At 41.0% G+C, this 25188-nt stretch overlaps 2 protein-coding genes across 5 annotated transcripts; one reads left to right on the top strand and one right to left on the bottom strand.

Annotated features, from left to right (window-relative positions):
* Positions 1-7: 7 nt before the first annotated feature.
* LOC122407154 (synaptic vesicle glycoprotein 2B-like) lies at positions 8-10924 on the bottom strand. Of its 2 annotated transcripts, none has more exons than XM_043413182.1 (12): positions 8997-10924; positions 4838-4897; positions 4601-4762; positions 4354-4516; positions 4098-4219; positions 3670-3914; positions 2881-3038; positions 2596-2791; positions 2403-2517; positions 2169-2328; positions 1947-2074; positions 8-934 (listed from the first exon to the last, which is right to left on the bottom strand). In XM_043413182.1, the coding sequence occupies exons 1-12, from the start codon at positions 9019-9021 to the stop codon at positions 870-872; spliced, it is 1599 nt and encodes a 532-aa protein (XP_043269117.1). In that variant the 5' UTR covers positions 9022-10924; the 3' UTR covers positions 8-869. The 2 variants fall into 2 exon arrangements, with proteins under 2 accessions (XP_043269117.1, XP_043269116.1); XM_043413181.1 differs by lacking the exon at positions 8997-10924 and adding an exon at positions 8134-8923.
* Positions 10925-15468: 4544 nt separating this feature from the next.
* Positions 15469-24711, top strand: LOC122407152 (peroxidase-like). 3 transcript variants are annotated; one of them, XM_043413178.1, is made up of 13 exons: positions 15469-16014; positions 17580-17723; positions 18050-18338; positions 19308-19525; positions 20999-21175; positions 21267-21463; positions 21611-21794; positions 21877-22219; positions 22341-22497; positions 22593-22763; positions 22957-23155; positions 23346-23451; positions 23568-24711. In XM_043413178.1, the coding sequence occupies exons 1-13, from the start codon at positions 15924-15926 to the stop codon at positions 23653-23655; spliced, it is 2364 nt and encodes a 787-aa protein (XP_043269113.1). In that variant the 5' UTR covers positions 15469-15923; the 3' UTR covers positions 23656-24711. The 3 variants fall into 3 exon arrangements, with proteins under 3 accessions (XP_043269113.1, XP_043269112.1, XP_043269114.1); XM_043413177.1 differs by lacking the exon at positions 15469-16014 and adding an exon at positions 16765-16958; XM_043413179.1 differs by lacking the exon at positions 15469-16014 and adding an exon at positions 17313-17455.
* Positions 24712-25188: the final 477 nt, after the last annotated feature.

The raw sequence follows: 25188 nt of genomic DNA, 5'->3' as shown, positions 1-25188 counted from the left end.
CAACTCGTACTGTAACTACAAATATATTTCGAAATACTTCGAACAAATATTTCTGTGAACAATAACCCCTCAAACGTTTTTGTGTTTCAATATATATTTCAATTCATCATACATACTTTTTCTATACGTAACGACAATAATACTAAAGTAAATTCTTTCTTCACGCCATAATCGCAGTATTTTTCAAAATTCTATTAAATTACTCATTCGAGGCTCACGCTCTTGCGTAAATATTCGTACACATTTTTATAAATCGTAGTATACAATAATGACTATAAATTACATAAAGAGTATAGTCACAATTTACTAGCCGACCATCTGAAATAACGATTATTCAAAAAATTTCAAAATCCTATTATAAAGTACGAGTTAATTACAAAAAATATTGATTTATACACTTCAGTTACTCACTATTCTAAACAAAAATTTGTCATTTTTACGCACGTTTGTTTTTCTACATTTTACATTAATAAAATATACTATTATTATTATTATCACTAACAATCTATACATGCGTGTACATATTTATAAAATAAAAATATTTCGATCACTGTAAGCTCTCTTTTCTAAAAAAATTATTCGTATTTTACAGAAATAGTGCGTAGAAAATATGATGAAAAAATTCAACATAATCTTTTGCCTATTTTCTCGTATCGGAGCCTTTGTGCGTATTCAATACGAACGCGAGTATAGAAAAAAATGTAATCTAAACTGGTTTCACTCAGGACTGATTGATCGATAACGATTTGTATGTTCGAACACTCGTTCACACGTTCGATCGTTATTCAGTCAACGCAAATCACTGCGGCACTCACAGCTGAACTTTGCGCACGAGAGTTTTCTTTCGTCATTACACGCCCAGGAGAGAATCACTGTTCTGGTATCTCCTCCGGAGCGTCCTTTTGAGGAATGAAGAATACCAGGAGCGAACAGACTTCGGCAGTAGAAAAAAAGTTTCAATTACACTTTTATTGCGAAAAATTTTTCTAAATCGTTTTTATTCGCAATGGGTGAAACGGAGGAAGGAATAATTTTTTTTCTCTCTCACAAATTCGAACTTTTGAACGATCCTGAAAACGGAAATGAATACTTCATTTTCAGCATTCACTTCATTTTTAGCATTCGCTCATTCGCAGGTGAACAGTGGAATTTTTTAACGATCGTGAGAATGAAAAAAAACGAAATCGTTGTGAAAAAAAATGACGTTTTTAAGGGCTTATATACACTTGTGATGGGCGGAAAAATAGACATTTTTTTTATTGGATACACTTCAAGTAGAAAACGTCTGAAGAATATTCTCACTAAATTTCATCGTCATTACTCGAATCTTTAAAACCGATTATCTCAGAATCGTTTTTTTTTTTTTTTTAATACCTTCGCAATGGAGACGATTACTAAAAAACTATTAATCCGATCCATACCAAATTTATACGACTTATTTATCGTAATAATGGCTGGTGCCTGGACGAAGGATTTCGTATTTTGTTGGGGGGGGGGGTAAAAAATTGTAACAAGAAAGCGAAAATTTAGCACCTCAAAAAATGAATTTTTTGTTAAAACTATCGCCATTTTTTTTTAAACCAACATTTTTACAAATTCTTCGTCCAGGCCTAAGCTATTATTCATAATAAATGAGCGGCACGAATGTCGTATGGATCGGATCAATTTTAGTTATCACGTCGATCGCAACTGATGCTCAAAAAAGGTGCAACTGGAATACAGCTGGAGTTGCGCCATTTGAGAAATTTTTTGACGAAAAAAATGGTACAAGCACACATGAGCATATGTACTGACGAATGTGCGTTCACAGCTTTTCAACCAACATTTATTTTCTCGTCGAAAAAAATCACGAAAATCGCGTTTTTCGGCCGCTGCGAGTGACACAAAAAAAGCTTTTTTTCGATGGCACACCGTATTTGTAATGAAATGGGAAATTTCGAACTCACTCAAGCAGGCGATACCGATCATGACGAAAGGACCTAAACAGCCGGCGTCGAAGAGCACCGGAAATAGAAGGTTTCCAGCAACAGCCCCGAATCGGCCCGACATCATAGTGATACTGATGGCCATTGTTCTAAAAAAATAAAGAACCGTCAAAAGCAATGGAAAAATGAAAAAGTGTCGAAAAATTGTGAGCAATCGGGGGGTTCGAACGGAGTCGATCTTACCGAAGACACGTAGGGAAATTATCAACGATGAAGTTGATAACGGCGGCACCCCCGATGCTTGAAAGTGCAACAAAAACGGCCGAGATGCCAAGAATCCCGTTGGAATCTTCGGCCCAATAAAGCACTCCGCAACACAATCCCGCCGACAGAAAGCAGAAGACTGTAATTCGTTACGTTTTTACTGAAATATCGAGAAACTTTTTTACTCTTGTCGCGTGAAAATGAGCTTCTCACCCATGAGCTTCTTCTTGCCGACGGCGTTGATGATCGTGCCAGCCAAAGTGTACCCGATCACACCAGTCAGGGCGATCACGATGGAGTTTATGTAAACAGTTGAATTGAGAACGACCTTAAAGAAAAAAAGCGTACTTGCAGGTCCCTCGTTTTGTATAATAAATCCACGAGTTTGTCGATTATTTTCACGTACCGGTGCACACACCCCAGAAAACTGGACTGTGCGGTTACTGCTCGGAGTCTGTTCCAAGTGATACTCGTGCTTTCGACTCTCGTCGATCATAACGCAGATGGACGGAAAGGGACCGGAAGTTTTGATCGGATGGTTCGCCTCGTAGGTTTCTATGATGGTGAACAATTGTGGCATCCACAATCTCAGAGAGTTTGAACTGATTTGAAGAAGCGAAAGTATACTTTTTATTCTCATCGTCACTTTCTATTGAGATCGTGGAAACAATATTTGGAAAATCTGGCTCACCCAACAGTGCCGCCAAACTGTATAGCACCGATCAATATCAATCTGAACACGTAATGGGAATTGAAGAGTGGTTTTATCTGCTGCCATCCACCGCTCAAAGACTCCATCAGACTCTTGCTTTTGTCTTTTACTAAAACTTCGTTTTCGAGACTCTTTACCTGTCAAATGGACGAGTGTTGAGTTCGCCTCCCCGCGTGGGCGTTACACGACAAGGAACAAACGAAAAGACGACGAAAATAGCAAGCAAGAAAAGTGGGTTAACCGGTTGACTGGTATCGCGTCGCGCATGGAAATATTTGAATAAATTTATCAGTTTTCGAGCGATTTTCACACAACTTTTGGCACACGATCGTTTTTTGTGGTGCTCGGAAAAGTCGAGTTGCACGCAACATTGAAAATGTTGTCTCCGAACGGCGTCGGATATAATCAGCTTTGAGGAATAACTTTAATGAAACGCTTTTCGGTCCGCGCAGTGAAAACTTGCTTCGGAGATCGAACCAGCAGCTCCGAAAGGCCCCGAATCACTTGATCGCATTTTTGGCTAAAAAGAGACTGCTCGTGGCAGCTCTGGCGTGAAAATTGACAGTTACCAGTTAACCGGTTAAAAGCGGCTTATTAAATTTGATCCTTGAACTACCTGAACGTCTCATCGGTAGCCTACACAAGTGCACTCGACCGGCAGCCCGGTAGTATCACACGCGCGTGGGCCCGGATCTAATCGAGGATGAAACTTGAGTCGGGGACAGGAGCCCGGTCGGCATCCGATAACTTAAAGGCATCGAGACTTACCGGGTAAGTGTGGGCTTCTTTTCCGGAGTTGAGGCTGTAGATCCTTCTGAAAACCTCGAGGGCGTCCTGGTCGCGGCCCTTGGAAAGGAGAAATCGAGGGCTCTCGGGAAACCACGAGAGAGCTATGAACGCTGCAACCTCGGGGATCGCGCATACTGCCAAAAATATTCTCCAAGAGGTCACTCTGAAAGTGCCGCCGGCGACGCTCCATTGCCACGTCTGAGGGATTATCAGCCACGCGAGACCTGCAACGGGAAGTGCGTCAAGGGGAGAATCGTTGGGGGTTTCGATGTTGAGGAAAAAATGGGAATTATTTCAACATTGCAATTCGAGGTCGCGCAAAGACGTCGCGAGGGGATGCTGGAAAAGTTATCTCGAGTGTTTAATCTTGGATGTTTTGGTTATAAGCTCGTTCGGAAGCTACTCACAGGGCATCGTTATGTGCGCTATCGAATAGAATATCCCGAGCCACATATAAATTCGCGAGCGCTGCTGCTCGCCGTGAACCTCCGCAAGGTACGACATCAACGCTGAGAACGGTCCGGAAATGCTGTTTTCATTGGATATTAATAGTCAGCTTTATTCTATTATGGACACAAATGTCCTCCAAGTTCATATGCGGTTTTACAAGGATTTACGACATCGATCGGAAAGATCGTCCGCTTTTTTCTCTTCCATACTCACACAACGCCGTTCAAGAATTTGAAAAATATCAACATCCCCGACGTCTGCGACAACGAACTCGACAAACTGACCAAACTCGTCGTCAGGTAGCCGTACATCAGAATCTTTTTACGTCCAAACGTATCGGTCATGAATCCCCAGAAAAAGGAGGTCACGATCATCCCTGAAGTGCGCGAAACGACGTTCGTTTTATAATATCCTTTTTACCAATTATTATTTCGATCTTTTTATTCGTTCATTAAGGTACCAGCGAAAGGCATCGAGTTTAAGAGTCCCTTGTCGAAGAGAGTGAGACTGAGATCGCACTCCGCCGAGGATAGAACGTACGACATCGAAGTGGAGGAATAAATGCTGGCACATCCCGCCGGCAGAATGGCCAGGAGCAAAAGATAGTTGAACCTTCCATATCCTGTTCGAATTCATTGAAATACTTAATAGCAGGCGAAATTTATGGCGATTTTTCGACGAACAGAATAATCCAGACCTGTCAATTTTATTGCTCGTTCGAAATCCGCCGGTCCTTCGGCTTTCTCGACATCGTCACCTGAAAAAATGTTCAACACTCGATTACCGAAGGTCACAGCGTCAAAAGCCCGTGAACAGAGAGCTTCGATCAGTCCAAGTTTTCTTTCGAATCCTTGGAACGAAACCGCAATCGATTTTTTTTTTTTTTCATTGCTGAAAACAAGAAATGAGATTTTATCGAGTGAATGAATGTGTAAGCGTTGCTTTACTCCAGCTGATAAAACGGCAATGTGCACCGCGTCGATTGTAATGAGCTGAATGATCAATTGTGAGAACTCTTTCATGCAATCCCTGATTATTGTTGCGTGATAATCTTTCGAACGTAATTAAAACAGTTTTATTATTTCTATATAGAATCTGGATGAATGCTTAAAAGAAACCGGATTGCGAGGCAGTTCAGAGCCTTCGTTTCGATAAAAAAGGAAGCGAATTAAACGCCACAGGATCTCAGAGAATTGTTGGTAAAGAAGTCGCCCCAATTCCTTCGTTTTTCTTCCTAATTTTTCCCCATTTTTTAAACCTTCGTCGAAATTATACGGTGCATTGTTCAGAATTGGCTTTTCTTTCAATCGGCTTGTGAAACTCGTTCTTTCCTTTATTTAAACCGTAACGTATGCAAATTCGTGCTTCGAACGATATGAACGAAATATTCATCGTAAATATGGAAATGCTCCAGACCATTTCCTGCTGCAGAAGATATTATAATACTCGAGTTTTCAAACCTGTTTCAACGATATTATACTTCGAAATCATGCACCGCAGCTCCGTTGATCATTTTTTCGCGACTCAATCAAGCGGAAGACAGAAAAACTCGTTGTAGCATCGTCTTAACGATTTATATGTTTAATTAATATTTAAAGAATCGGTGAGGTCACATCCATTCATCATATTCAATATTTCTTCGGTGAAATATCGTGGAAACCGGTACGAATGAAAAGTTTCTTTACAACGGCCACTAAGCAGCCATTGAAAACGATTATTGAACAATAAACAGGCTAATGATGAGCTTCATTTCTGCCGACGCACTGAAACGATGCAGTCAAACTGCAGTATTGGTTGCGCTCGACAGAGAATTCCCAGGTTGTCATAATCTTTTCAAATGTACACGAAAAACCATGAAAAATATTATTTGGCGAGTTTTCAAATGAGAATTTACATCTTTGCAACGATTTTTTGGATGTTTTTTTGTAAAAGAGATTCACTATTTCAATTTCTGGGTGCGTCGAGCAACGACATTTTCTGAACGAAGCTTCTCCGGCACTCTGCAACTGTTTCGAGAACTTTGAACGAAATTTGTTATTCGCGATCATAGAAAAAGGGAACTGACAGACCGGAATGTTTTCTTTAAGGTAGATCATGCTCGAAGGATCGTATATTTTATGGGTGTCTAAATTAGATCGATTTTTACTCCCAAATTAAAGATATTATCACTTCAAGTTAATGTTAGAGTTATTAATTCGAAATAGCAAATAAATTTTTTCGACTTATTTTTTGGCGAATGAAATTACGAGCCATTAATTAAGGCGGGCGGATCCCGACGATACAATGTTGCCATGCTAAACCATGTTAAATACATAAAAAATTTCAAAATGATAAGAATTTAATAAAATTTGGTGAACACATTCTTTAGTCCCAAATTTGACAATTCAAATTTTTTAAGATTTTTCTTCTCTACAGTTGTATCGAGTATAATTAATCACTAAAGTTCACGTGTACAAGCATAGCGTTTCCATATATATAGGTATACATTCCGGGCATAAGAAATCTGCTTTAACGCGTAATTACTCGATATCTAAGCAGAAGAAAATTTTGAAAAAAATTGTCTTTTCGCACTTGGTGTTGAAGAACATTATCACGAAATTTGATAAATTTCTAATTATTTAGACTTTTGTACCCAACCTCCTTAATCGGGGATCCATCACTGACCGAACCCGAAATTTCATTCGTTAAAAATCGCTTTAGAGAGCGCAAAGGGAAAACACAAATGGATAAAGAAAAAAGTATTAATAAAAAGACAGAAGGCTGTGACAGGAATGGGCCAAGCCAACAAGAAAATCAAAACGCTGAAATAAGCAAATGCGAGGTTGCACGAGTGCTCGTTACCAATTTCATTCAATCTTCAATTAACGTAATATATCTTTATTACTAGTAAGACAATCGTCTCGAATTTTTCCCCAAACCTTCCTCATGCACTTCATTCTTATCGTGTACTTTTTTATAAACTTAAAATTTGAAATACGTGTCAGTCGACTGCCCATTTAAGCTCTGTGTAAATTTCAAGACTTTCTTTAAAAAAATCGTTTCGTGCGCGAACTATCTTAATTCAGCTGCATTAAATGACTTTGGTTTTGTGAATCGTCGACTCTCGACAGAGTGTAAAAGGCAAAACATCATTATCATAGGTTGGGGACACGATACCGATGATTTGCTTGTCGCGAGTGCCGCAGTGCTTGTTCATTTATGAATCTCGATAAGTCAAGAAAACGTTGCTTGTATACGAGCAAAGTAGACGACGGAGTTGTTGCTCGCGCTATGTTTACAAGATACGGACGCGATTGAGATGAAAATGAGCTCAACAATGGTGCGATCGGACACGACACTTGCCTAGTAGAAAGAAGCCTGAAAGAGCCTTATTTTCGCTGTGTCAAACCTCATCGAGCGATCGAAATAAATATTTATTGTCGAACGGTTCACAATCTAACATCGAAAAGTGAGCGTTTTCTCTTCGCATTTCCATTAACAGACAAACCGACTGATACACGCAATAGGATGTGTGCACTCGAGTTTTTTTTTCGTGCCGTGCATAATTCACGGATCTTCGCGAGCTGTTTCGAATCGCCCGAAGCGTTGATTCGAAACGTTCATTTACGTTGTTAAGCCTCGCTGCTCGGAGCGAACAAATTTCCGGCATTCGACGTTTCGTATCGGGATTTCCTCGCTCCCGTCGACTCGTTTTTCTACTTCGCAGGTCCGTTAAAACTACCAGAATTCCAAAATTTCGGCTCAATTGTTGCACGATTTCACAGAGGCGACACTGCTCGAGTCGTTTTCACACGATCGGCGAGAGAACGTAAACTCGGAAATAACTCTCATCCACAATTTTTTTCATTCGTAAGAATTCGTCGAAAACAACGTTTCCCGATGACTTTTCACAGCGAGCGTTTCGTCACCCTCGATCGTTCCGACCGAGCACAATTATCCTACGAAATCTCCTCAAAACGACGTACAAAAATTTCCAATTGCGATTGCACTCACTCTGTTTCGTGAAACAAGAAGACCGCGGACTCATATCAAAGCGTACACTGATATCGGCGTGAGCGAACTTTATTGCCGCTATTATAGGGCTAATTCATGAGCAATACCGAGAGCACGAGCCGGCCGCGGACTCTTCGCGCGCAGAACCCCGGAAAGCCGACCTCACCATTGTTAGTTTTCGGGCTAGTAAGTATTTACATTTTCAGCTACATTTTTGTATTATTTTTAAAGGGTCGAATGAAAGAGCGCGCATGTCTTTGGTTTCAAATCAATTCAAATGATAAGACAAAAAATTGAATGAAAAATGTTCTACGTGGGAAGGGGGAAAAGATTTTCATTTTATCGCATCAATTTCGATTCCTCGCATAAAAATACTCTTTCGGTACGATCCACGATGATCGAGTTTGCGCATCTATTTTTTCTTGATTGATACGAAAATCATGTGAACAGCTGCAAGGATTCGGATCGCGTTTGCCAACGACATTATTGACAAAACTGAATTTTTTTTTATTTGCTTCCGAATCGGTATTTGCTTCGACGAACTTTCTTCGTCGCAAACTTTTGCCATGGAGTCCTGAGCCACAGTTTTATCGTATGAAACGAGAAAGTGCGTCGCTTTTTAAGCACGTTTCCTGGCCCGCGCTGGGGGTAGGAGCGATTTTAATTTCCGTCAACATTTCGATCCAACGGTCAAAGTGTAAGGTCGAATTCACGAGTTTTTCGCCCTCCCAAATGGAATCGAGATCGACGTTTGTACAGCGATAAACAAACAAAAGAGCTCGATGTGCAAGACGAAGGCGCGACGTCGACGCGTGTCGATGAAAGACCGAGACCGTTAAGATAAATCTGTGAAAAGAACTTGCCTTGATAGTTTATTGACGGAGTCATGGAATGCCTTCAACGACGATGATTTTACTTCACTGTACAAACAAGAGCGAAAGGACCGAGAAGACTAAAAAATAAGAAAAAGAGCGGTCGAAAGTGTGCAGATGAATGTAAGATTTGAAAGTGATCGCTGATCTATTCCTTCGGTAGTCCTGATTGCGACTGACACCAGATTTGACGTTCATTAAACGTACTCGACTTCGTTAGTAATACGAGAGGTTCGAGCACTCGGTTTATTATCCAGTCTCATTGGCGAGGGGGGTGGACGAAACGTCACATCAGGTACGCGTGTCCAGTGTAATTGATAAAACGGGGAATCGCGATGCCGGTTTAAAGGTCGGAGGAGTATCGCGCCTGGGAAGCTTTTCCCACCTGCCACGTAGCGTTTCCTCCCACCCTCGAGCTCTACGCACATTGTGCATCGTCGAGAGCAAATGCAGCTTTCAATGGCGTCGGAAATCACGCGAGCCTCGCAGATATGCAGCAGCGAGAGGTGCTCGCTCGTCCAATCAATTCGCAGGGTTGATGTTGGCGTGCGTAGAAAATCCGAGTTGCCTCGTATCGAGCGACGGCGAATGTCTGCGAAGGAGAAATCTTCCGATGAGAATGTCCAACCAAAAGGGATGCGAGCTCTCGCGTTTTCTCCCGAAATTCTTCGGAGCAGGTGGCATTTTCCGACTACGATAATTGGCGGACGAAAACACTGAAAAATTGAGAAAACAGAAACTCTGCGGAGGAAACTTTTATCGAAATTTAAGCCGCTGCCGTCGTGCCGGTTAAAAGCTTTCGATAATCTTCGATACGTGTGACACTCGTCACTTAATGCTTTCAGTCGTCGTGCGTAGAGTGTTATACGTGTTAATTATTCAGTCTCGGTAGCAGCTCGGGAGTGTGCGAAAGAAAATATTCCACTAATATCACGACGGGATGGTCCCCTTCGGTGTTTAATCGTCGTTGCGACATTATACTCTCAATTAGTGACGATATCGTATCGTCAAATCAATATCACGATGATAAAAACATCGGGAGTCGCAATACCGTCTTCGTAATTTATTCCTCCCGCTATAGAACCGCTATAAATAGGTGCCGAGAGCTGTTGTACCGTCAAATTACAATTAATATTGAAATCATTCCCGCCGCAACGACGTTGTGGAATTAAGATTTTTTATGTAACCGTCCGGTTGCTGCGGCATCCAGTAATGATTCGGTAATCCGGAGCTCCCACGTAGCAGCGACGGAGAGCAAGTGTCCTTTCCGAATTGCCCTACTTGCCGTCCGGAGATCCAACGTATGCGGTTGAGAGATGGAAACTTTTTTAGATTCGAATGAGAGAGAGAGAGAGAGAGAGGATTATCCGGAGAGTCGTCGCTCTTAAGGAACGTCCGAATACCCCGCACTTGAGCTCGGCGCTTCGTCTCCGTTATTTCATGGAGCTCCTAAATCAGGCGGAATCTTAGCTGCGCTGCCCTCGTTGCCATCGTTTATCAACTACGTTTTGAACGATCGTTAAGAGGGGAGCTTCTAATCCACGACGCAGAAGTGCGTATTCGTCGCTCATCATGTTCAACTCCGGAGATAATTTGATGGCCCAGAAATGTGCGTCCAAAAATTGAGTTTATCTTTCCAGTGTGCAGAGCAGCAAGAGGGAGAATCGGGAAATTCGACTGGGAAGCAGCGCGGGAGTGCTTCCTGCAGGAATTGACGACTCTCGCTCCTCTGTTCACGATTCCTTGCTGAATACTGCGAAATAACAGGTCACTCCGTTGACAGGCTTGGGTTGACGCTCGAGAAATTTGTGCGGCGGAATCGAATTGGCCGGGTTGCCGTCCTCGTCGGTGAGGACGTTCGCTCCGGTTATGAGATTCTCGACGCAGGAGACGTCTTGCTCGGCCGACGTGAGCATCTCGTGAAACAAATGCGGAGGCTAATGAAAAACGAAGGACTGTTCAAATCGAGATGCAACGTCGGGGCTCGACAGCGCTCGATCGCCTCGAGATGATTGAAAAGTCTCGAGTACCATGATATCGGAGAGCGGCGATAAATCCTTGATCGGTGGCAATCGGTCGAACGGCTCTGTTATTTTTCCACTTTGCATTGCCAGAAGCAACAACCGTGTGTAATCGTTTCTCGTCGACAAAACCTTCTTGTCCCCGGATATCGACTGCAGTTTTTCCAGCCAAATCGATATGTGAGGCCTCTCTGAATCATCATTCGTTCATCAGCACGTTCAATTACGTTCTCATCAATAATCCAATCACTGAAATTATTAAAAACAACGAAAAACTTTATTACGAATAGTTTTACCATCTTGGGGAAGCAGTTGGACGAGCGCCCGGGCCAGCATGTCAGTAGACACGTAAGCCTCGTTGAGCTCATCGATTTCTTTCGAATTCGTATCCATTGTGACTATTTTAAGTGAGGGGTATTCGAGATTTATGAATTTTTCAAATGGACTCAAAAATCAAACGGTTTGGCAGAGTTAGCATGGCATCCTGTCAAATTGGACGCAACGAAGTTGGCGCACATTTAATCATTTGTTTATCAAATTAAGTAGCGAATACGAGATTTCTTCGCACACGATAATGAGGATGAAAAATAAAAAAATGGCTTTTTCCGAAAATCGTAAACACGTTTTGGAAAAATATTCGTGTTTATTCACTGTATCGGAGATTGTGAAATAAGCCGCGTGACCCTGGTACGAGCGACGTGAACTTTGTACTCACATGTAGCGGGGCAATGATTCGTATGTAAATGATGATGGAATTCCCATTGATAGTAGAACCAGCAGTTGCTATCGCATATCCATGTTTATCGATTATCTGCGTGATTCATTATTAAATTTATGAAATGACGATAAAACGATTTTGAGTATTTGAGGTGTTGGGACGCTGGCTGAGAAGAACGCTGGGACGGTCCATGGTTGCAGCCTGCTCTGATGTGGCAAATTGGGTCCGTTCGATCGCGACCTGAGACAACGTTGGCGGATCTGAAATCGTTGGAATCGTGTCATGAAAACTCACTGATTTGAGGACAATTATTCTGACGAAAAATCGGGTTTCTCTGACTAAATTGAAGGGAAAATCGTTGGGCGTCCTCGGGAATGAAAATTTTATAATTTAATGGTTTTTCTTGAAATTGGAAGCAGCGTAAGCTTCGAGATGGAGCTCGATTTCGTTCGTTCTACTGGGAAACTTGATTGTAAGACGATCGTTCGTCGAGGGACTGGCGAGCTGAGATAAGAACTGAGCGCGAGGACTGACCCGAGGTGACCCGTCGATATTTCTCGCTCAACTTGTTCGAGTATTCGTCCACACACATTCAACACATTTCTTTGTTAAATGGATCTCTCCGCATAGAGAAACGAGGATAAACTCAAATAAGGGGATGTGCGGAGGGAGATTAGAAGCCTGCACGCAGCAACGAGAGCTCGTGTTCTCTCGTGCCCTCCTCGAGATCCGTGCACATCCATCTCTGCTGTGGTTATAAGTCCGGGAAATTTCGCCAATCCGGAACAGTGAGCACCGAGACTTCGAGCTGGTTCCAGCCCACTAATTGCTTCCCAAAGTGCTCCGGATCAGACGACAGCCTGCCTGCAATTGTTCGTGAGTATTATTTTTTTAAATAGATCATATTTTACGATACGATAGTACGATTTTCTAAATTATGGATATGACTAAATGGATCATGGTAATTGATGTTATACAACGTTGGCTGCTGTGGTTCTTGAACATTGAAAAACTTTTTTTTCCCCACTTAAGATGATGGATCAGTCGGTAATCACAACCGTGAGTGCGAGAGATAGCTGCAAATTTTGAAAAGGAAATTTTTCCACATCGTTCGTCTGATCGAAAAAATAAAAATGTCATCGGATTTTTGCGATCGTCCTGCGTACGATGACATTTTTATTATTTTAATCGGACGAACGATGTCAAAGAGTTTCAATTTCAAAAATTCGAGCTGTCATTACCGACTGACCCATCATCTTAAGGAGAGTGGATCACGAAATCAAAATAATCTGAATTTGATCAAATTTCGTGATAAAATTCTTTGGCATCATGTTCAGGAATACAATTTATTTCAAATTTTTTTACCACGTGGTCATCGCATAATTGAGTGTTAAATCGAAGTTCTTATTTACGAGATGTATAACTGTTTATATGTAAACTCTATGCTTATAGACGTGAACTTTAGAGTTCAATTACTCGAGAGCTATGTGGTAGAAAAATCTAAAAAAATGTATATTGTCTTATACATTTTTAAAGAATACATTTACCAAATTTTATGAAATTCTTATCATTTTAAAATTCTTCATATTTTTAACATGGTTTAGCATGGCAACGTTGTATCGTCACGATCCACCCTCCTTAATATCGGAGCTATAATTACCTCGAGCGACAACGATCGGGCGTAACTTATTTAAATTATTCGAAAATGAATGAAGCTTCTGTTTTACCGATTGAAGTATTGCATCGAATGCACTGATGCGCAGGAGCTTCCTTTGAAAATGTGACGAGGGCGCCACCTTCGCGATTCAGTTGACACCGAAAAACAGGCCTGACGAAGATTAGCTGAAATCGAATGAATTTTTTTTCACTATTTTATGTGTGAGAGGTAAAACACAAAATACTCGAGGTCAATTGTCATTCTACTTTCGTGGTAGCAAACATGCGTTCATTATATCCGTAGGAAAGTGCTCGCGGAATGTCGAAAAAACGTGCGAAAAGTTTTGGTAAAACATTATTTTCTTTCATTAACCACAATTCCACGTGCTCGAGATTAAAATTTCGACTTTTCATTCATTCCGATGACAGAAAAACAATGATAAACCGATTTATTATTGTTGCCGGATATTTTTGGAATAGCTGATTCAGAATACATTCACGATTATTGTAACCTCGACCCGGAGAATTCCGATCAATTATTTAGGTCGAGCTATCAGACTTGTATATAGAGTCGTATATTTAGAGTGAACATCGAATCGCGTTTTCTTGATCGAGTTCCCGATCCCCATTTATTTGTTTTGAATCCCTTTTGTCACTTCGATCATTAGTACAAACATTTTTGGTACTTAGGTGACGTTTTTTAGGTTAACTTCTTTCCATAGTATGGAAAGTTACGTCCCTGCGGAGGGTTTTTTTCGTGGAGAGATTTCGTGAAAGACTGTTATAGAATTCGATGACTAAGTTACCTATCACCATTCTTATTTATCTGTGAAGATTTACAATGAGACTTGGAGCTGCATCAACAGAAAAAGTGCCGACAATATTTGCTATAGTTAAGATATAGGACTACGTAGGCAAAGAAACTTTGTTTTAGCGAAGCACGTGCCGTCTACAGTTTAAAATAACTTCTATTTTAGTAATAATCACTTTCATAAAAAAATGTAAGAAAAGTTGTTTGAAACAGAAAAATTATTTCGCTGAGAACGATTTCGAACAATGTTTTACCCATTTCGATGCGAGAAATCTTGAAAAAATGACGTTCACGTTGAAAATGTCGAAAAGACAGATCGAAAGTATGAATTATTCTTCATTTTTATTATGGATGTTTTCTGCTGTATTTTTAAACAGCAGGTAACGAAATTCTAAATATTCCAATTTCGTTATGCTGATACATACAAATCTTCGTTGAAACGATAGAAATTTTGTCGCCTGAAGAAAAAATTGGTGTCGAAACGTCCATCAAAATATTGCGATATTCCCACAAAATCCGTTCCTCAGTGTAGTAACGAGGGCTCTACTGTACGAAAATTGAGCTGAGACGCACGTAACCGGCCGACTGGATGAAAAATCATGCATCGATCACGTGCTCACCAGACCGGCTTCAGGGGCTCAGGAGTTTCATTCGCCGCCCCCCCCCCCCCCCCCACCCTCCGGCCGCCAACATTTTCACTTCCTACGACAATGCCGAAATTGCCGTGAGAATGGAGAGTAAAAAAACAAATGAAAAGCCGTCGCAGAGCGGCGTATTATTCTTTATTACATGATTAATTTCTTTTATCGACTCTTACTCCTCTTTATTATCTCAGACACGCTTCAACTGAATCCTCTAGCTCTTCGGAATAATATTTATTGAACATAGAAAGCAAATTATTTTCGAAGAATTTAAGGAATGCATATTTTATTTCAATTCCGTATGTGCAAATATGAGAGAAATGAGAAGCTCGACTCGAGTTGATGAAAAAACTATTATAGGAAAACCTTTACAAAGGTGATTTTAGTTTTCGACTTCTTATTGGAAGCGCAAAGCGCAAAAACCTTCCAGAGTATTCCACACAGGTGATGCACCGTGTACATAGCTCGTAAATACGACTAATCCATTGGCGTAGGCTCTGAGGGCTCCCTCATATTTGGAAAGTAGGCGCAAGCGCGTCTCGTCGAATCCTGTCTCCCGTCTCCCCTCCCGCGCGTGTGTTGGGGTTCGAAGACTGTTTCGGGATACAGGAAGAAAGAAATCGTTTAGGATCATCAGAAACAGTGACGCGGGAGGTTCACGTTTTCGTGCAGCCGAACGAACTCACGATTAAGAAAAGCCACAAGGTTTCAGTGATTGTTGAACTGTTGAATTCACAGTAATATCGTTTTTTACCGGACGTTTGGTACGAAAACGTGAATTACGGTTGTCCGTGTCATTAGAAAAAAAAGGATTCGCCGAGTGCAACGATCGATTTATATACGCGACTATATATCTCGTGTTGTATACTTCAAATGAAAGTTTCGCCAAAAGCAGCTGTTCCTATTCGAACACACAGCGGGTGAAAGAAAAACAAAAGACTGTCCAAAAAATTGTATTGTTTTCAAACACATTCCAACTCTGTGCCATTTATAAACGTTGTTCCACGCCCGGAAAAAGCTTTCGTCTTTGTGGAACAATTATCCCGTCACTCGTAGGGCAGAATCCTGTGCATGGATTCACCCTGGAAGATGGGACTTGACGTAATCGCATTCTTTAATAATAGTTATCAACGATTTGAAAAATTCAAGAAAACCCAATCAGGTGAGCTCTCACGCGGAGACACAAGTCACGTCCGTGCCTTTCGCTTTCGACACTGTTCAATAACACTTGAAATTTCTACATTTATACAATCAAATACAAATGCGTGTACGTTCGGCTCGATGTTATTACAACCCGAATGACGCAATAAGTGTGCACTCGAAGGGTTAAGATGCTTCCAGAACAATCGATCGGGTCTGGACAGCCGGTAAATATAGAACAAATTTCATAACTACGACGCGAGATTCGAACGCACACGCTTCCATTGATATCGCATCAAAACGCAAGATTTTGTGTTAATTGTTCCCTTGAAAATGGATAGATAAGCAAATAAAACAAAACGCTCGTTATCAGTGCACTCGTTATCAAACTGTGGCAAATCATACGTACATATTTCTCACTTCTATTTCCGCAGCTACTTCGGTAAAAATGACTGAAAAAAATGATCGAGGACGATGCAAATTTTTTTTTACACCCGCTGATATCGCTGTTAAACAATATTCCATAAATCTTTGGATTCGTGCCGGGTAAACGATGCACTGAAATACGACGATGTTTAACCTCAATAAGCGTGTTAATACTGTCAGATTTTTATGAAAAAGTCTCGTATTTTTGTACGATAAGCGAATGAGGCGCGGGCTCGTTAAGACGCTCCCGTAAGAGGGGGGAGTTACGGAACTTGTATAAATGCTGTTTGAAAACAACGGCACGGAGATGGTCAGTTTACTTTCCGCAATCGGAACGGTGCTGTCGGAATTTTCGAGCAGGTCAACGCGTTTTTGGCGAGTTTTTTCGCGATGGATATTAATTGACTACCGAGAAAATATTGATGCCGAAAATCGAAATTGGGTTGTCGCGTAGTCGCGCGTTCTTTCTTCGCCATTTTTTCTCGCTCTCCCCGATTTACGCGATGCAGGGCTTGGAAAAACACAGAGGAAATTTCCTCGGTAACGAAATTAATGATTTTCGCAACGAAGGAACATTTCGATAGAAAATTATTGAAAGCAACAAATTTGGCTTCACCCTCCCGAACATTCGATTTCACTATTCAATTTCTCGGCTTTGTTAAATGAATTGTTCTCGCTGTACGTGCCATGAAATTAGGTTTCTATAGGTGTGACTCAAACTCGGAAAATTTATGACCCCCCCCCCGACAGTGGATTCTCACAAATCGTGCATTAATCCCTCCCACACCCAGCGGAGCGGGGCTCTGCGCAGTACTTTTCCATGAATTATTTCGTCGAAAATTAGACCGTCGGGCACGTATCCAAAGCCTCCCATTAATTCTCCATTGTGTGTCCGATAAAATTGAACCAGATTTTATTCACGTGCAATAAATAATGCGAAGAATCTTCATTATCGTATTTTATTTCTATGAAGCTTCCGTAACTACTAAAATTTCGAGTCACGAATCCAGAAAATGATCGTTTCGGACGGAATTTGAGTGCGTTTTTTTTTTACTTGACTCGCCGCACGTCACTTTGAAAAGTGCTACCGAAAAACTAACCCCCCGTTAACGAGTCGGGAAAAAATTGATCGAAACTTAAGAAAGCTTGATTTTGTTTCAGCCAGTGGAATTATGGCGGGTTCGATAGCAGCCTTAGCCTGTTTATGGATAACAATCCAGAGCTTAGGGTTCTTTGGTTATGGCCACGTTATCGGTGGTTACAGAGTCCCTCTGTACGTGCAGAATCATCGTGCGGCGATGAACGGTAAGCAAAGTCGAAAAATTGATGAATAATCGAACTGGGATGACGCTGAAGTTTCCAACGTTGGAGTCCAACGAAATGATCGAAAAAAACTCTTAAATAATTTCAGTAATTCTCCTATTTTGTTCCCTGCCAAATTTGCGATTCGTAGTTTTTCAAACTGCACCAACGATTCGTGAAATAAAAAATTGGTGAATTAAATACGTTTTTTTCGTTCATTTCGTTGGACTCCAACGTTGGAAACTTCAGCGTCGTGAACTGGGAGTCGCAGATATTTTTGGAAGTGCTGAGTTTATAATTGACTGATTTGGAATTTTTTTTTTCTGCAGGAATTCTGAACGAGATGTTCGCTCGTACTGAGCAGCCGAAACCCCCGAGACTGCCGGAATTGAATGGAAACGCGCTCAACACTTCAATCGTTTATGGGCAAAACGTAGTCGGCCGTTTGCAAAGGTTGGAGGAAAACCTCGTTTCGGCGGGAATCCTTCTTGGCCAAAATACGCCTGCTCACGATCAATACATTTTTTCGGCACCGAACGACGAAGCGTTTGAGATGCAGGCCGATGCACTCGTCGCAGCTAAAGCTTCGATGTATCTCTTGCAGCATCACTGCCACAGGTAAAGTCATCGAATATCAAAAGAAATGGTTCGAGTCTCGACCGTAGTGAGAAAAAATCGAAACGATCAACGTCCAAGAAAAATTGCAGTAAAATTAAAAGTTATGAAAAGTAACTACGAAACGACGACGCTGAAATTCACAACAGAGCCCAACGAAAATAACATTTGTAATTGACCTATTTTTTATTTCACGAATCATTGGTGTAGACTGAAAAACTACAACTTTGACCCTTAGTGTGCACACCTTGACAGCGAGACATTTCGTGCGCATGGGGTCACTTTGATCAGAGGTCATTTTTGACATCGAATATCTCGGTAACTATGCGCTTTTCGGAATAAAAGGTTTAGTCACTTTTTGCAGTGAATCGATACAACTTTAAGGCTGCAAAGTCGGATTTCCAAAAAAATCTTTGTTCCTTGTTCAAAAACGTGCTCAAAGTTGCTAGTGCGCGCGTAAAAAGCACTTTTTCGGTTAAAACTCTCGTAAAAAATTAAATTTTGAGTTTTTAAAAAAATCCTTACAGAGCTTTACAGACGAGGGTCCATGCTTTAAGGGAAAAATAGTCGACTTTGCAACCCTTCCAAAAAGTGTATTTATTTTGGAGTATGAAGTGGCCCCTACTTTTAGAGAGGGGATAACGATTTCTTAATATTGGGGGTTTTACTTATGAGATGCTCATCTGTAAATGCTATTCATGCGAGAGAAAAAATGTTGGGGTCAACCTGAGCCCAGATGCACACTAAGGGTTAAAATTCAGCAGCTAACAAAATTGGAGATTTACTGGAATTATTCGGGAGTTTTGTAAAATCATTTCGTTGGGCTCCAACGTTGCAAACTCCAGCGTCATACGAAATGCTGGATCGAATTTAAAGAGTTTTCATTGAAAGACGATGAATCGAGGGGGATGACGAAGCTCGCGAAAATTCAATTTGAAAGTATGAAAGGACCGAGTTGTTGTACGATTGTAGATACGGAGAGAACGAAGGAAAGTGCGCCCATTTCGTTTCAACCCTCAGCCTGGAGGGCACGAGCTTAGGCGAGAGTTGCGTATCGAGCCATAACGTTGATTGCGATGGAATTTCAACGTATCGTTCGATCGACGGAAGTTGCAACAATCCGGACAATCCACGATGGGGTAGCGCGTTGACGGCCTATGCGAGAGTTTTATTCCCTCGTTATTCCGATGGTGAGCTTTTCTTTCACAGAAACAAGTCGAGGCTTTCGCGATATCATCGTTAATGAAGCTTCTTTGGCGGACACTGAATGAATTTGACATTTTTCTTGGAGTTTTTACCTCTCAAACGAATATTTAAATTTTTCATTAGAGGCTACGAGAAGTCATCGATCGCTTTAACAGTGACCGCCAATTTGCTGATTTTTTTTCTTCCATCGCATCTTGTTCACGGGTTCCATCGGATTTGCATCCTGTAACAGTCCGGAGTGTCACTAGACCAATACCGTTTTCCTCTGTAAAAATCGACGAGCGCAGGCGCCCGCGGTTTTCATTTCGTTTGCTCGGGCTTCACAGCACACCGACGATCATTTGTGTACCTCCTTTTGGCAAAATTTCATGCACATCATCCAATCATTCACGGTCTTCTGTCTAGAACGAATCATCCCCGATGTACAGTTCCCAGTTCCCCACATTTCCACAAACAAAAAGATATTTCGACACTCGAGCCCTCTAAATTAACTGCAATTAATTCTAATTAGTTTCAAGAGCCACGCCCGAACGCACACGGATTGTTAATAATCCTCGAGGCGCTTTTAATGGATTAAAAATAAAGAAGAGAGAGAGAAAGAGCTGGCAAGAACGAAATTCCTCGATTGGCCTAACGAATTGTATTCTGTTATTTGCATTACAGTTGTTGTACGATAAAGTGAGCACAAAATAGTGCATAATATGCCTGTGAGTGTATGCGTATGGCAGTGAATAGTAAAACTGCCTACGCCTTATAACGTACACACCCCGGTCGGGAGATTCTATCCAGCAATAGAAGAGTGTATGTAACCTAATTCGGATAATATATAATATTGTTTATCATATGCATTAACTATTTATAAATATTCTAATATGTATTTTTTGGGATTTGCTCTTAAGCGTTTAAAACCGTCCAAAATAGTCGAATATCTGGTGATTTTTTTTGTTAATATGCGGTTCACGAGTCTCGGAAAGGTCTCCGACTGCGCTGAATTTAAACTGGGTGACCGCGTAAAGATAAATTTATTTCAGGTCTGCATGATCTAGCAATAACTTGCCTTTCGCATTACATCTCACGTAATATGTCGTTTTTGCTTCATTTTTCGACTCATTTTTATTCATCGGGTCGGAGGTCTTAACCTCTATCATTTAAGATCAGCGGTCGATGAGAATTTAATGATATTTGTACGGTGCACGGTTCGCTCGTGAATTTGGTAACTCGTTTGTATAGAAATGTGGAAATTTCACTTTTGAAGCAATGACTCTGCTTCGATTCTCGTTTTTGTAACTCGCCAACTTTTCGGAGCCCACGAACCTTGCACCGATAAACGATCGTTCCTCCAATCGCAATAATGGCAAAGAATAACATTGACGTGATATTTTTTTCTCGTTATTTCGATTGACTGGGAGCGTCAGGGTGCGAAAGAACGACGTTTTAAAATAATGCTCCGTGTCCAGGGATCCAAGAGCCGAGAAAAGCTGAGAGGAGAAGAAGACAGTTGCCTGGACCGAGGATCGTCAGTACCACTCTTTCACGCAACACCGAAAATTCTGACCTCTCCAAAACTCTGTCCGTCATGCAATGGAGTCAGTTCATCGCTCACGATCTCGCTCACACTCCCGTTCGGAAAATGGGTAAGGAAGCCCTTCCTTAGACTATTCGATCGATTCTGGGCACGCTTTTATCGTGAAAGTAACGTCATGAGGGTAACGAATATTTTTACAGTTTCAACCGGTCAGCCGATTTCTTGCTGCAATCACGACGGTTCGTGGCCTGCACCGAGACACATTCATCCGCACTGCGCCGCCATCCGGATTCCTGAAAGCGATCCGATTTACGGCGAACATTACATCAGTTGTATGAATTACGTTCGTTCGCTACCGGTGATCGAAGAAGACTGCAATTTCGGACCGATAGAGCAGGTACGAAAAATCGAAATTTTCGACTCTAAAATTTAATGCTCAAAATGTTTCTTCGTTGCGGAGAAATAACGCGACTCGATGTTGCTTGTCGACTTCTTTGGAATCTAATGAAAAAGAATTTATGTTCATGACCATAATTTTTCACAGATGAATCAAGTGTCCCACTTCCTGGACGCCTCGACGATTTACGGATCAACGCTGAGACGTTCTTTCGAATTGCGTGCCTTCAGGGATGGAAAATTGCGCGTCCAAAGTCACGAAAACCACGATTATTTGCCAGGCACCACCGACGTTAGAGAGTGTCTGACGAATAGATCTTGCTACAAAGCCGGTAAGTATATGGAAGCGATCGACGATCTAAATTGCGTTGTAAGTCTCGTTGTCATATTTATTCGTTTTTTTTCATCACGTAGGCGATGATCGTGTTAATTTCGAACCGACTCTGGCCGTGATGCACACCGTGTGGCTTCGGGAGCACAATCGCATCGCCGAGAGCCTTCACAAAATCAATCCATCGTGGTCGGACGAGAAAATTTATCAGGAATCGCGGAGAATCGTGATCGCTGAAATTCAGCACATAACGTACAACGAGTGGCTCCCAATAATACTCGGAAATGATTATGTCAACGCCATTGGTTTGGGTGTCAGACAAGATCACACTGAGGACTACAGTTCTTCGGAGAATCCCACAGTCAGCAACGAAGCTGCGACTGCCGTTTTCCGGTTTTTCAATTCCCTGAAACAGGGACAGTTGAGGTACGAAAATGAAAATTTTTAATGATTCTTTCAACGAGACGACGATCCGTCGTGTCAATACAATTCGCAATTTTCCATTCCTTTTCACGTTTTACTATAAACTCCACTGAATTTGTAACAGCTTGCCGGATGATGCGCGCCAGATGAACTCGTCTCTCCAACTTTCCGACTACTTTTACAAACCTCGGATCATCGAGAACGACGGAATTTTCGACGGTCTCGTAAGAAGTCTAGCGACACAATTGGCGAACAAAATGGACATAAATTTAGTGCCCGACGTAAGAAACGATAAATCAATCTTCGATGTTTTTCATCTATGAAAGTAAATGTAGAAAAAATCTTCATAAAAGCCCCGTCTGCTTTGTTGGTGCAGATTACCCATCGACTCTACAAAACTAATTCATCCCTTGGGCTGGACACCATCAGTCTGGATATTCAACAGGGTCGCGACCATGGCCTCCCAGGCTATAATCATTATCGTAAATATTGCGGAGTTCCAGCAGCAAAGAAATTCGGAGATTTTATGGATCACATACCAATGGAGGTTCGTTCGACTGAACATGAAATATTATTGTCTTTTATAATAATTCGTATAGAAAAAAAATGCATCGATAGTTAGAGGCGAATGTTTTTTGTAAATTTTTGTTAATTGTTAATGTTGAAAAATTAATCGTATTGTTATAAAAGTACACGACAATCGTGAATAATTGCTTCCTCTTTTTCATTCGTCCTAACAGATTGTCAAAAAATTGGAATCGTTGTACGATCACCCTAACGACGTTGATCTAATTATTGGCGGTATGGCCGAACGTCCGGTCGACGACGGTCTTTTGGGGCCGACATTCCGTTGTTTACTTTCTGAACAGATGGCTCGGAGTCGCTGGACCGATCGGTACTTTTACGACTCCGCTAATCAGCCACATCCATTCACATCTGGTGAGTCATTTGCTCTTGAGTTGCTCAATATTTTTTTTACATCACATTGCAGTGCAATGGAATTCCGCTTTTTTCGATACTCTCAATTGAAGAAGTTGAAATGTTTGTTTACACAATTTTCGCTTTTTTTCTCGCTACATTCAAACAACACTCGGACAAACACTGATTCGATTTTCTTATTTTTTAACAGAGCAACTGAATCAACTGCGTCGCGTTACATTGGCGCGTATTTTCTGTGATAATAGCAACAACGTTTCACAAATGCAGCCAAATGTTTTTATACGACCTCAAGTTGGGTGAGTTGGAGTTTATCGAATCGGTCTGACCAATCGATTGGAATAAAAATCCTGTCGACTGCGATTATCGTGCATTTGAGGTAAAATAATAGTAATTTTATTTTTTCTCTATGCAGAAACGAAATTACTTTGTGCGACGATTTTCAAGCGATACCAAGCGTCGATCTGTACGCCTGGGCCGAAAAGGCTAAAGCCTACCGCTGAATATCGCGTGTAATTGACTGGTCACTTTACCGGAATCGGAAACCCGGAGATCTCGGGATCGAGAACGAGGAAAAATGATGAACAGCCTTCCGGCTGACCTCGGAGATCGCGCCCGAATCAGCGATGAAATTTCCTTGCCAACACCCACGAACGATTCTATATCGTTCTATAAAAGAAGCAACAACAAGGGGATGATTACAAAGTGGGAAAATCAAACAGGAAGAGAGCAAAGAATCTTTGTTTTATGTAACTCGGTAGACGACGGTGAAATTACGTGACTAGTTGATTGCGAAAATTCGGAAAATCTCGTTCAAAGTCGAGAAAAGTGTAACATAAGCTGCATCCCGTGAATTTTTCATTATATTTTACTGATTATTTATGTAAGAACCAATTCAATGACTGATTAACACGAGTACAAGAAATATTAACAAAGAAAATAGATCAGAAACTGTTACTAGAAACGTGTGTTTTGTGTGGAACGACTGAGAAGCGAGTGTGAGTTGAATGCATCATACATTGATATAAAAAAAATGTGCGGGACTCTTCCCACGTACACGTGGTGACAGGAAAATAATCGACGAAATATTTTTATCCTTTGATATCGCTAGAAAATGAAATATTCGGATTTTTCCGAAAAATAGGCGCCACATATTTTTACCATTCATTTGCCAAGCGTTGCTGACCAATTAAGTTGTGATCTACGCTAGTCGAAAGACGATTTTGAGTCTCGATCTCTTTTCGAGAATTTTGCCATTAGTTGAAAGGATTTCACATCGCCCAGAAGAATTTTCTTTTATTCTTCATCACTGTCGAAACTTCCAAGTTCGAAGTATCACGATATTTTCCACGTAGAAAAAGATTGCATCGCTGAGTGAAAAGTATAGGAGAATGAAGGAATGCGATGCACGTGACTGATTAGGTTTATAAGTATCATCGAGTGTTTATAAACACGAAATCATGCAATTCTTGTACTTACCATTTGAAAGACTCACCTGAATGTTATTTCTCACAGAGCTTCTTGTATTTGTACCAAAATAAATCGATGAATCAACAAAATTATGGTTTCGCCAGTTCATTAGATTCGATAATTCGTCGCAAAGTAAACAATTCTAGGAAATGGTCAGATATCAACGAAGATTCGACAAAGTGGATTTTTTTTTCGATGACACCTGCAAAATTTGATATTCTGAATCAGAATCTACGTCAAAAATACGATTATCGATGTAACTTAATTTTTTTTAATTGAAAAAATTCACTGCTTCGATTGAGAGAATAAGCGATGAAATCTTCAGAGGTGTAAATATTTCCCAAATTTAATGATCATACAATTTTATTTTACGCACACAAATCACACCCAATTGGAATTTCAATTTTTCGAAATAAAATATTATTTTAAACTAACGAAAGAAATAATTATGCGAGATTCAACGAAGTTTAATTCATCGAATTATTTTCGACAAATGCTTCACATACGGTGAACACGGAGCACTATACCGGAAATAAGATAAATCGAAATACACTTTTGAATTTCAA

This window comes from Venturia canescens, chromosome 2 (genome assembly GCF_019457755.1).
Source record: "Venturia canescens isolate UGA chromosome 2, ASM1945775v1, whole genome shotgun sequence".
NCBI lineage: Eukaryota > Metazoa > Arthropoda > Insecta > Hymenoptera > Ichneumonidae > Venturia > Venturia canescens.
This window is presented reverse-complemented; position numbering and strand designations above follow the sequence as displayed.

Coding starts and splice junctions, on each gene's coding strand:
- LOC122407154 (XM_043413181.1), bottom strand. CDS start 8,167: ATGAGTCCGCGGTCTTCTTGTTTCACGAAACAGA. Junction 4,220..4,353: donor AAATTCTTGAACGGCGTTGT/GTGAGTATGGAA, acceptor CAATGAAAACAG/CATTTCCGGACCGTTCTCAG. Junction 2,075..2,168: donor AATTTCCCTACGTGTCTTCG/GTAAGATCGACT, acceptor TTATTTTTTTAG/AACAATGGCCATCAGTATCA.
- LOC122407152 (XM_043413177.1), top strand. CDS start 16,841: ATGCCGAAAATCGAAATTGGGTTGTCGCGTAGTCGCGCGTTCTTTCTT. Junction 21,795..21,876: donor TAGATCTTGCTACAAAGCCG/GTAAGTATATGG, acceptor TTCATCACGTAG/GCGATGATCGTGTTAATTTC. Junction 23,452..23,567: donor TTTATACGACCTCAAGTTGG/GTGAGTTGGAGT, acceptor TTCTCTATGCAG/AAACGAAATTACTTTGTGCG.